This window comes from Silurus meridionalis, chromosome 7 (genome assembly GCF_014805685.1).
Source record: "Silurus meridionalis isolate SWU-2019-XX chromosome 7, ASM1480568v1, whole genome shotgun sequence".
Lineage (NCBI taxonomy): Eukaryota > Metazoa > Chordata > Actinopteri > Siluriformes > Siluridae > Silurus > Silurus meridionalis.
This window is the reverse complement of record NC_060890.1, coordinates 25,244,500-25,256,999: the sequence shown is the minus strand read 5'-3', so window position 1 is coordinate 25,256,999 and position 12,500 is coordinate 25,244,500. Positions and strand designations below refer to the sequence as shown.

The 12,500-nt window shown below is 38.9% G+C and overlaps 1 protein-coding gene across 10 annotated transcripts in view; it reads right to left on the bottom strand.

Annotated features, from left to right (window-relative positions):
• ablim2 (actin binding LIM protein family, member 2) overlaps window positions 1-12,500 on the bottom strand; it is a 79,392-nt gene that overhangs the window by 13,366 nt on the left and 53,526 nt on the right. For 3 of the 10 annotated variants that reach the window (XM_046853441.1, XM_046853440.1, XM_046853443.1), the window contains 7 exons: window positions 11,960-12,037; window positions 11,436-11,579; window positions 10,299-10,331; window positions 9,487-9,604; window positions 6,952-7,170; window positions 4,151-4,252; window positions 1,031-1,084 (listed from right to left, as the gene is read on the bottom strand). In XM_046853441.1, the coding sequence (XP_046709397.1) occupies window positions 1,031-1,084; window positions 4,151-4,252; window positions 6,952-7,170; window positions 9,487-9,604; window positions 10,299-10,331; window positions 11,436-11,579; window positions 11,960-12,037 (748 nt within the window). The remainder of the gene's footprint in view (window positions 1-1,030; window positions 1,085-4,150; window positions 4,253-6,951; window positions 7,171-9,486; window positions 9,605-10,298; window positions 10,332-11,435; window positions 11,580-11,959; window positions 12,038-12,500) is intronic. The other 7 variants (XM_046853442.1, XM_046853445.1, XM_046853447.1 and 4 more) reach the window with 5 other exon arrangements.

The following is a 12,500-nucleotide window of genomic DNA, read 5'->3' as shown; positions in this document are numbered from 1 at the left end:
TTTTGCCTTTTACTGAGTTTGTTTTACTAAACAAAAGGAACACGTGTCTCTCAAAAACCATTAAGAAATGCACTGTGTGTGTGTGTGTGTGTGTGTGTGTGTGTGTGTGTTCCAATGTCAGAGCTGCAGGTGTGTATAATATTTTTTAAACCTAAATGAATGAATAGTTTGTCAGCTGCAGTAAACTTAAACTAATTAGGACACATTTATGAATTTAAAATTATTTAATTGAATTTAAATTAAAATCATTTGTAAAGTTTTTTTTATTTATTTATATATCTCTGTGACAATTTTTTGCTTTTATAACCGCTATAGAAATAAAACCGGCATTTGAGGGAAAAGATAATGAATTAACAATGACATTCACTTCTAATGCCTTTTTTTTTACAGACCAAATGTTTGTTCTGAACTAAAAAGCTGCATCATTTTGCCATTGAAAGGGGCGTGGTCTATTTTCTTTTTCCTCCTCTGCAGTGTTTCTTTTAATTACTATAAATTTTGTAATTTATAATGAACACAGATTTTTTGCAGTAAGAAATCATTCATAAAACTTGACCAGGAAGTGTCATGAAGTGTGTTTGTATACTCCAGTCGATAATGGCGGATTTTATTTATTAAACAATAGCAGCATCATTTGATTTTTTTATGTAAATTTTTTGAAACATTATAGCAGCTATAAACAGTCGTCCTTGTCTCACTCTCTAATCATTTTCTCACTGGCTGTTCCACTGGAGCTCTCATACTGGAGACTGCTTCCATAAATGAGCGTTGTTCTAGAAAACGATTCCACACCACCTGACCAATCAGAATCCAGATTTCTGAAACGCTGAGATTTTACAAAGACACGTTTGGATGTACGTAATTTAATAGCAGCGTCTGACATGGAAACCCACAGCAGCAAATTAAAACAAAAAACGAACAAAAAAAGGTTTACAGGTCACCATGGCAACAGAATGCCACGACGGCACTGGCGTCATGCGACAGAGCATGCTCAGAGTGATGGTTATAACCAAGCGGGTTTGGACTGTACCATGCTGTTTGTAGATAGGGGGTTTTCTATAGATATTATCTTTGGCTTTATTATCTGGAATGGAAGAGAGAGAGAGAGCATGATAGATGCAGAGATGAGAGAGAAAGAGAAAAGGAGAGAAAGACAAGAAGAAGAAGACATGAATAAAAGAAGAAGCATGAGTTAGGAGTTATTGAAGGATGGGTTGAAGTCAGGAGAGCAGAAGAGCAGCGCCGAGCTGAAGAACATCTGCCGCTGGGTTAGATTCGAAAACGTCAGACTCCCAGTCACGTGTAAACGACCTGACGTGACTAGCATACGGCATTCCAAACGTCTTTCGAACCGTCACATGCTAGACTACAGAGAAAAAATGATTTAAAGGAATGGTTCAGTCCAAAATGGCATTTTATAATAATGATATGGTTCCCTTGAAGGCAGGTGTCGCAGAGGACTGGAGTAAAACACTCGACGTCGTGCTGCTACATGAAACTAATCAGTGTGGAGAGACTGTGGTGCGATGAAGTGGTGAAGAGAGCTCAAACAATGCGCTATAGAAAAAGGAGCATTTGGTAAAAAAAAAACTTAAAACGTTATGATAGAGACAATGTTAAAGCCCAGGATCTGATTATTATGATGTGCTTTTCCACTGTGAAGACTGTTTTCTCAGTGTTGCTTCTGCTCCTGGATCAGCAGCCTGGGGATTGACTTGGCGACAGCAACACGGCACACGTTCAAACCACACGTGATGATCGCCTGGACTGTTCGGCATGACACGCTGCCAATGGCAGCAGCGTTTCTGGATTGTTCTCCGACGCTCATTATGCACAAGTTGCTGAAGGTCTTCCTGATCTCTCATCATCTTCCAGTGACGTTCTTCCGTGCATGCCACTCAAAACACTCGAAACGACTCGTTGCAGCACTGTCGATAAACTTGTCAAATACCTCTACAGCAGATTTGCACGTATTTCACGTTTGTTTTGTGTTTCCATGATGAAATCACAGACGTGGTAATGCACATGGATCAGAATTGCAGAAGTTGCACAAACTCCTGACGTACACAGGACAGTGTGTTGAGGTCGCTGCTCCCCGTGACTACACGTGCAGCCTTGTGCTGCCATGTAAACGTGTTACAAAACTAGTCTCAAAACGTTTTGATTGCATCTCATAGCTACCTACAGCTACCAATTTAGTTATATCTGGTCTGGTCCAACACGCTTGAACTGAGAAAGTAAAAAGGGAAATTGATTTTCCAAATGAATTTTTAGATGCAGTATTTCTTTAAAACAGGGGTCTCCAACCTTTTTACACAAACACCTTAACCAGAGAAATGTACATTTTATACAGCTGAGCAGTTAAATGGTTAAGGACTTTGCCCCTCAGAGGCAGCTCTGTTGGTGGGATTCGAACTCACAACCTTTCAATCAGAAGTCCAACTTCTTAATCACTGAGCTATGACTATTAATAATAGTAAATTCTGGATGTTCATTCGGAAAAAAGGGTTCATTATCTCAGTTACAATGATCTCACTAATACAGCAGAGCAATTGAAGGCTAGCTGAAGGGTCCAAAGGGCAGGGGCAGCTTGGTGGGGGTGGGATTTGAACTCATTACCCTCTGATCAGAAGTCCAACATCTTATCTATTGAACATTCCTTCATTTACAGCATTGAAAACGCTTTAAAAGAATTGCGGTGCATTTGTTTTGGAGTGAATGTTAACACGTTTAACAGAGAAAACACACAGTTCAGAAACGGAAAAATCATAAAATCCCTAAAACAAAAAGAGGATAATGAAGTAAGTAAGATTTTAATAATGAACACTGCATGCTGGTTTCATCTGTACATGAAGCTCGAGTGCTTCCAAACAACTGCAAGTGTTTTTTAGGAGAAATGAATCATCCTTAACACGACACATGCGGTCTTTAAGTGTGCGTGTTGAGCTGTTTCAGCATCTGCCAGCTCTGGAAACAAAAGACACCATAATAAAAGGGGAAAAAAGTACAATAGAACAAAACCCCTTAAACCCTGATGGTTCATTTGACAGAATAGTCGGTGACAGGGACAGTTACTTTTGCTTGCTTATGAAAAATACGCCATCGAGCAGTAAATACAGTCATAAACATGAAATATATTACGACTCGGACTTCAAACGCTGCTTACGAGTGCGGTTCTTCTCGTGAGACGTCTGTAGAAACGCTCTGTATATAAATCCGGGACATCGTTCCGATCTAAACGTCCACTTTCAAGCAAACAACATTAAAATGTAGTGGAGAGTCAAAAAAACTTTGCAGACGGCTGGGAGACGAAGCGTTTTATGAAACTTGACTTAAAGTATAAGCAAAAGTATTGAGACACCCGACTTTTCCACCCTTGACCAACATCGAGGGTGTAAAGTCAGTGTAAAGTCAGTGTTGAGGCAGTGTTGAGTCAGTGTTGAGTATGTGTAAAGTCAGTGTTAAATCTCTGTAAAGTCAGTTTTAGGGGGAGTGTTGGGTCTGTGTTGGGTCTGTGTAAAATCAGTGTTAAATCTCTGTAAAGTCAGTTTTAGGGGGAGTGTTGGGTCTGTGTTGGGTCTGTGTAAAATCAGTGTTGAGTCTGTGTAAAGTCAGTGTTGAGGCATTGTTGAGTCGGTGTAAAGTCAGTGTTGAGTCACTGTAAAGTCAGTTTTGGGATAGTGTTGGGTCTGTGTAAAATCTGTGTAAAGTCAGTGTTGAGTCTGTGTAAAGTCAGTGTTGAGGCAGTGTTTAGTCTGTGTAAAGTCAGTGTTGAGGCAGTGTTGAGTCTGTGTAAAGTCAGTGTTGAGGCAGCATTTAGTCTGTGTAAAGTCAGTGTTGAGGCGTTGTAGAGTCTGTGTAAAGTCAGTGTTGAGGCAGCGTTTAGTCTGTGTAAAGTCAGTGTTGAGGCATTGTAGAGTCTGTGTATAGTCTGTGTAAAGTCAGTGTTGAGGCAGTGTTTAGTCTGTGTAAAGTCAGTGTTGAGGCATTGTAGAGTCTGTGTAAAGCCTGCATTGACACAGTGTTGAGTCTGTATTGAGGCAGCGTTGATTCAATATTGAGTCAGTTTTAAATCAGCATTGAGAAAGTGTTAAAAAAGTATTGAGGAAGAGTTGAGTCAGTGTTGAATAAGGCAGTAAGGCAGACCTACCTGGGATGTGGAAATGCTTTGGTGCAGCCACATATGTTGAGCTTGGAGATTTGCCATCAGAGTAGGTGGAGAGACTTGGGGTACTACGGCCACTTTCGCTACCTCCAGGGGGAGGTGAGGTAGATAAACATGGGGTAAACACAGAGAGAAAAGAGTAGAGTTAAATTGTGTCACTTCTCCAACCATCAGCCGCATTCAGGAAATGATTACTGAACCTCTATAGTTGAATTATCTGATGAAACATATCCTGGCTAATGTTATGTGGAGCTCACTGGAAATTATTTAGCCTTAAAGAATGTACTGTGCCAAACTCCAGTTCCTATAATGCAAAAAGCATCCAAATAATGCAATTCCTACACGGCATGCACCATATAAAAGCCTAACATGCTTAGAACTATTATCGAAATACTAACCCATGTGTAATGCATCATTATTATATATTAAATAATTATTACAACCCCTTTTCCAAACAAAAGTTGGGACGCTGTACAAAATAAATACAATAAAAACAGAAAACAACGATCAAGTCTCAAAACCCCATATTTTTATTCACAATAGAACATAAAAAACATATCATATGTTGAGACTGCACCGTTTTAAGAAAAAAAGAACAGTCATTTTGAATTTGATGTCCAAAACATGTCTTAAAAGGGTTGGGACGGGGCAACAAAGAGCTGGAAAAGAAAGTGTTACTAAAAAGACACAGCTGGAGGAACATTCAACAACTAATGAGGTTAATTGGCAATATGACAGTACAAAAGATTTATCTCAGAGAGGCAGGGTCTCTCAGAAGATGGGTGGCAGTTCACCAATTTCCAAGAAACTATGGAATTTCAGAACTTAATGTTCCTCCACATCAAAGTAAGTCATTTGACTTTGAATAACTCATCATTTAAGTACATAATACCATCATTCCAAAAATCTGGATGAATCTCTCTGTGCAAGAGACAAGGGTGAAATTCAATATTAGAAGCCTGTGATCTTCCGACCCACAAGCAACACTGGATTAAAATCAGGCATATCAAAAATTTTAATATTGGAAACCACAGACACCATGTCCTCCGGACTAAAGAGGAGAGGGACCACCTGGAGTTTTTCAGTGCTCACTTCAAAAGCTTGCATCTCTGATCAGATTATTACTATTTTTCTTTAAAATAGTACATTTCTTCATTTTACACTTGTGTTCTACTGTAAATAAATTTGGCTTTATGAGATTTGCAAATCATTGCATTCTGTTTTTATTTACATTTATCTCGTTTTTGAATTTTATTGGGGTTGTATATATTGAATTGCTTTAATTCCTTTACATTTTTTCTACTCAACTACGTCTTTAGCCACAAAGAATGACCTAGCTAGCTACATGTTTCTCAGAGTTAATAGCAGGCTAGATCATGAGGTGATCAGAAAGGAAGAAAGGAAGCAGTTTTAATAAACACCAGAAAAAAGGAGAGGGAGAAAAAAAGAGAAAGAAAGAGGAGAGAGAGCAGTAGATATACAGTACTATTTGTGAAAATGTAGCAGTAGCGGTTTTGGCTCACTCATTTATTCACACACACATTTTATACAAAGTACACAGCACTAATACGTACGTTTGCACGCCACACAAACTTTTAAAAAAAGTGAAGAAAAAACAAAGATAAGAAGAGATAACAGTAAAAATTAGTAGTACAGAGAAAAGAAGGGAAGAATAAAGAAGAGAAAATAGAAGAGAAGAAATTAGATAAAGGAAGAGAAGAGTAGAGAAGAGGAGAGAAGAAAAAGAGAAGAGAAGAGAAGAGAAGAGAAGAGAAGGAAAAGAAATGAAAAGAAAAGAAGAGAAAAAGTAAAAAGAAATGAAAAGAAAAGAAGAGAAAAGAAGTAAAAGAAAAGAGAAAAATAGGAAAAGAGAAGAACAGAAAATAAAATAAAAAGAAGATACATGAAATTAAAAGAAGAGTAGAGAAGAAAAAGAAAAGAGAAGAGAAGAAAAAAGGAAAGAGAAGACAAAAGAAAAGAAGAGTAAAGATGAGAAGAGAAGAGAAGAGAAGAGAAGAGAAGAGAAGAGAAGAGAAGAGAAGTGAAGAGAAGAAGAGAAGAGAAGAGAAGAGAAGAGAAAGGACCTAGCTCCATGCAACACCACGGTACATAAAAACAGATGCAGATCTGCCAACCCGCCCTGAAGAGGAATAATAAGTTTAAAAAAGAGCTTCTATTACTCATCAGAGAAAATAAAACACTGTCAAGAGGGAAAATAAGAAAGCAAGAAATGTGAGATGTGTTTTGAGAGCACAGTGTTAATGTGAAATAGATCAAAGGGGGAGGAGCTTCCAGGGAAGTCATGTTTAATGTCGGAGAGACAATTGTTTCAGATTGATGCTCCAACATTTATTGCTATCATAATTTGACGTTCAAACGTGTAATTACGAAGATTAAAAACAGGTTCAGGTTGGCAGGTCTGGAGACACGAAGCGGACGGTCCACGGGGTGAACCTTGGGGAACACCTACAGCACTGGATCACACTGAGGAGACACTGAAAAATCTGTGGTTTTACCGTAAAGAGGCAAATCGAGACGCAGGCCTGTCCTAGGTTCAGTTTCAGAGACTGGTTGTGTCTCAATTCCTGTTCAGGGAAGGCGGGGTTTTATATCTTAGTGTGTGTATTTTAGTTTGTATTAAAATCCCAGAAACAGATGATACAGAGAAGTGATATTTCACACATATTAGTGTTGAGCAGTGAGATCGTGTACAAGTCCATGCACAGCAGCGTGAAGTTAGTCATTTCTGTGTTTGTTTGTTTTTGCAAGCACGAGAGGCAGTGTACCTCTGAAGTACGGGATGTAGTTGTGCTGCTGGAGCATGGCCAGGGTGGTGGGGTTCAGGGAAAGAGTCTGTGGGGTATTTCTACCACCACTGCTGTAGTACAGGGGGAGAGAAGACGAGTCTCTGGGACTACACAGGCCCGAATATCGACCCACGGGGTACACGGGCAACGAGTTGGAATTCCCGGGTTGTGGGGAGTAACTAGGGGTCTTGTATTGGTCTTGACAAGGAGTCCAACATGGGGCAAAAAAGAAGGACAAACCAGGTCAGGGATTACCACATGTGGGAAGAAGAAAAAAAGGCAAAATGATGTTTGTGGGCTACGTTCACATCGACGCAATGAAGTGACCTAATTTTACATTTATATTTTTTAAGAAATGAAAAAAATTGTAAAATGAGGAAGAAGAAAACACTGAACTGAAAACTAGGGGGCAAAACCCAGTCTGCCCCTGCCTTTGATCTACTCCAGGGCATTTTCCAGATGCACTAATCCAGAATTAATTTGATTTTTAAACAACTTGTTTAAGATCCCAGGAGTTGCAGCTTTTTGGTGCTGGGATTGGAACTCACAACCTTCCAAACTATGAAATTCAGTTTAATACTTTCAGCACTACACTGTATTGCCAAAAGTTTGTGGACACCTGATCATAAGATTGCTATGTGCTTTACGGACATTGTGTTCCACACTGAGTTTGTATTTGCTCTAATAATCAGCTCCACTCTTCTGGGAAGATGTTGCACTAGATTTTGTGGAGATTCACTCAGCCACGAGGGTGTTAGTAAAGTCATGTGCTGATGGAGGTGAAGTGAGGAGACCTGGGGTGCAGTAAGTTTTTACATTTATCCCAAATGTGTTCCACAGGGTTCAATAGCTCTTTAGCAGGAGATCTTCCAGTCCAACCCATGTAAAGCATATCTTCATGGAGCTTGAACAGGTTTGGGCGTCCGATTTCAAGTGAAGGTAAAATTTCATGCTGCGTCCAAAGACGTCCTCAAACTTTGTTGTTACAGTTTGGATAAGGACCAAATATGGAATGAAACTATAATGAATGGACATTTGGTGCCATGCAGATGAGGACGGGTTCCTCTCAAGGTTTCTTCCTCTACCGTCTCAGGGAGTTTTTTCCTTGTCACAGTCATTAGAGATAAACTTAAAAAAACTGATTTATATATTTTAAAATATTTGACACTTAGGAAACGTCAGGTTTATCGAATCTCTCGGATTTAATGATCTCTTCGCCACATCATTATGGTCATGGAGAAATCGGTGATGGTTTGGTATTTGGGGAGATAAATGTATAGAAGTCGTATGTGAAACCAAAAGCAAAGCTCAGGGAGAAATCAGCATGGCCACGATACCAACGGAAAAAAGAAACAGTTGAATAAATAAACGAGTCACATAGGTGAAGTGTTTTGTGTGTTTTATATCAGAATACATTCACAACAACTTTATTCACACTTCCCTTTAATATCAACACCTCAGTATACATGAGCAGAAAATGCCTTAAAAAATTGTCTGTGTTGTTTAACATTTTGCTCTTTTGTTTCAAAAATGTACAATGCTCTTATGGATCTCAAACTTCAAACACAACACAACTGTCTGTCTGTCTGTCTGTCTGTCTGTCTGTCTGTCTGTCTGTCTGTCTGTCTGTCTGTCTGTCAACCCTTTAGTCTGTCTGTCTATCTGTCTATCTGTCTGTCTATCTATCTATCTATCTATCTATCTATCTATCTATCTATCTATCTATCTATCTATCTATCTATCTATCTATCTATCTATCATGTATTTATCTATCTCTCATCGTCTGTCTGTCTCTTTGTCTGTCTGTCTGTCTGTCTGTCTCTTTGTCTGTCTGTCTGTCTGTCTGTCTGTCTGTCTGTCATTTAGTCTGTCTGTCTGTCTGTCTGTCTGTCTGTCTATCTATCTATCTATCTATCTATCTATCTATCTATCTATCTATCTATCTATCTATTATCATCTGTCTGTTTGTCTGTCTGTCATTTAGTCTATCTATCTGTCTGTCTTTCTATCATAAGCTTTCGGTTGTATTTATTGTGTACTAATACAAATTTGAAAGAACAATAGAACACACAACTGCAAACACAATACAGTTTTATAAAAAATAAAGAATAAACTATATTAAATATACTGTCTGTGTGCCACAAATATTGGCACCCTGATGATATATAGATTTAAATATATTTAAAGTAGACTCCCAATGATAATGTACAGTTTTTAGTGTAACCGAGTGACTAGAAACAGGAAACACCACCTTTTTTTACAGGGGTATAAATAGGAGGTAACACACAGACCAAAAGCTTTCAGTCACTCATCAGTGACACTGCCAATAATTCTGCATATATATTTATGAGATGTGTTTGATATCCATGAGAGCAGGATATGTTTGTGAATTTTTCTAACAATTCAGACAATTTTTTACAGCCTTCTTTTGTTACTTTTTACCAAGAGTGCTAATATTAATATATTTACTATAAACTGTATTTCTGATGATGTGAGTAAAGAATAAAGATGAACCTTGTCTGCTGTAGGTTTGAGGCGAGCGGGACGGTGTGTAGCGACCGTATCCGCCCAATGAGCTGTTAGAGCTGGGGCTCGAGGGTCGTCTATGACGGGGGGATTTTTCCCCATCGCCCTAAAAAATAAAATAAATATATTAAAAATATAAAAATATATAGAAAGGTGAATACTGTAACACTGTATTAAAAAAAAAAAAAAAAAAACGCTAACATTTCACAGGACAAAACATAATCTTACACAACATTTCATCACATATAAGGACGATAATGATGTGAGAAACTGCGGGAACTTTCTCATACTTTAATAACAAACTAAAAGTTTGAGAGCATTTAAAATATATTGAAAATGTTTGGTGACCGACTCAAAAACTTCATGTTGAACAGAATGAATCCATCAATGTGGCAGAATCATGAATGACCAGCAGGGGGCAGAGGAACGTCCTTAGCACACAGCCATGATTCAACAGTGATCAAGCACTAATAGCCATATTAATTTTTTATCAATATTTGTTCTTTTTAAAACTGCTACCACAGAATTGTGCAAAATGTCTTTGAGTGCAGCAGCATGAAATTTTCGTTTTCCATGATCAATATAATATTTGTGAGCTGGAATAAATGTCCAAACAGCTCAATCTCTGTGTGCTTTTTGTAGATTCTTACAATATAATAACTCTGGAGTGATTACAATACTGCAAATACAATACACAAAACAACACACATGATGCAGCCTCTCTAGGCGCACGGAGCCACGGCGAGACAACACAGTGTTATGTTAGAGTTCTCCTGTGCTGTATGGAAGCCGTACTGTACCTCTGTTGGAGTCGGAGTGAGGAACTGCGGGGACTGTGGATGGAGAAAGAGCAGGGGAGTGAGATGAGGTTATACAGCAGGACCCATGGTGTTATAATGATATTATCATGTATTGGGCTAAAAATGTCAGCTGATCAGATTTTAATATCAGCTGCTGATATTCCTGTCTGTCTGTCTGTCTGTCTGTCTGTCTGTCTGTCTGTCTGTCTGTCTGTCTGTCTGCCTGTCCTTCTGCCTGTATGTTTGTCTATCTGTCTACCTGTCTATCTATCTGTCCTTCTGTCTGTCTGTCTGCCTGTATGTCTGTCTATCTGTCTACCTGTCTATCTATCTGTCCTTCTGCCTGTCCTTCTGCCTGTATGTCTGTCTATCTGTCTATCTATCTGTCCTTCTGTCTGTCCTTCTGTCTGTCTGTCTGCCTGTATGTCTGTCTATATGTCTACCTGTCTATTTGTCTGTCCTTCTGCCTGCCTGCCTGCCTGCCTGTCTGTCTGTCTGTCTCTTTCTATTTTCTATCTATCTATCTATCTATCTATCTATCTATCTATCTATCATCTATCTATCTATCTATCTATCATCTATCTATCTATCTATCTATCTATCTATCTATCTATCTATCTATCTATCTATCTATCTATCTATCTGCCTGTCCTTCTGCTTGCCTGTCTGTCTATCTATCTACCTATTTGTCTGGTTGTCTGTCTGAAGAATTGTCTGTGTTTAACATTTTGCACTTTTCTTTAAAAAGTTGACAAAATGTTCTTATGGCACTCAAACTCCAAACACAACACAACTATCTGTCTATCCTTTAGTCTGTCTGTCTGTCTATCTGTCTAATAGTCTTTCTGTTGTATTTGTTGTGTACACAGAATCTCAGCGCTGCTTCTACACGATACAAAATACACAAAGAGGATGATTAGGGTGAAGAAGAGGAAAAGAAGCAGAGGGTCTGATGGTGTGGTGTGGATTTTATCGGTTATCTGGGATCTAAAGATGTCGTTTTCATCACCTAGTCAGAATCTGCAGTTAGCAGTGAACTCCATGTGCTGAAATTTTACGATTTTCAGGATCAAATGTATTGTATCAAACAGAGAGAGAGATTCTGATTCTGTGTGTGTGCTTATGATGTGTGTGTACCTCTGCATAGGTCCTGTCCTCAGTCGGATAGCTGACATAAGGTGAGTACGAGAGCATGTCGGGTCTGTCGATGTTATAGATGGCCTTTATCTTTGGAAGCGCTGCGAGGTCTTTATAATCCAGGAACTCATCACCCAGCTTTGCCTGAAGACATCACATCATCACATTATACATACTGGAGTAAAGAAAAAATGCTCCAACTCTTTGCTGCCACCCAGTGGCTACCAGGCTGAACTGTTTTTTTCAAATATACACAAAATCGCCAAAAGTTTGTCGACTATAAATTTGGTATAATTTTTCAACATCTAATTTCACATTTATTCCCCATTTCCTCTTATAATAAGCTCCACTCTTCCAGGAAGATGTTTCACTAGATTTATGTGGAGATTCAAATGTACAATTGTGTGCCTTCAGCTTTGTGGAAACAATTTGGAAAAGAACCGAATACGGCTGGAGAGGTCAGGGGTCGCATTACTTTTGGCCACATATAGTGCAATATATATTTATATAGAAGTGTTGCATACATAGATAACTCTACTTGGAGATCCGGATGCACTGGAGGCAGGAACGGAGGTGATGCTCTCAGAGGAAGTCCTGGTCACCTAGAGAGAGAGAGAGAGAGAGAGAGAGAGAGAGAGAGAGAGAGAGAGAGAGAGAGAGAGAGAGGATTAGTGTCACTAAACTGTTTCTCTCAGCACCACTGCTGCTACGTGAATATGGCGTATCATAACACTACGTTGACCTGAGAGTCGCATAGAATACAGATTAACATGGCAGAGGTAGAGCTGCATCATCCTGCACACAGAACAGGAAAAGAACATCTGTTTTTTTTTGTATATTTTTCCTTTTATTGCACTACAAAGGCGTGTGTGTATCATGAATTTTTTCCAGTGAATCGCATTGTGTTGAATCGATTCAAAATCGGATCTGACTGTATCGTGATAGCGGTGAAGTGGATCGTATCACATCAGTAGTATGCAATACATATACTGTACATATACATATATATATTACCTGCCAACTGAAACTGTCCATGATTGTGAGAGACCGTAATGTGAAGTCTCT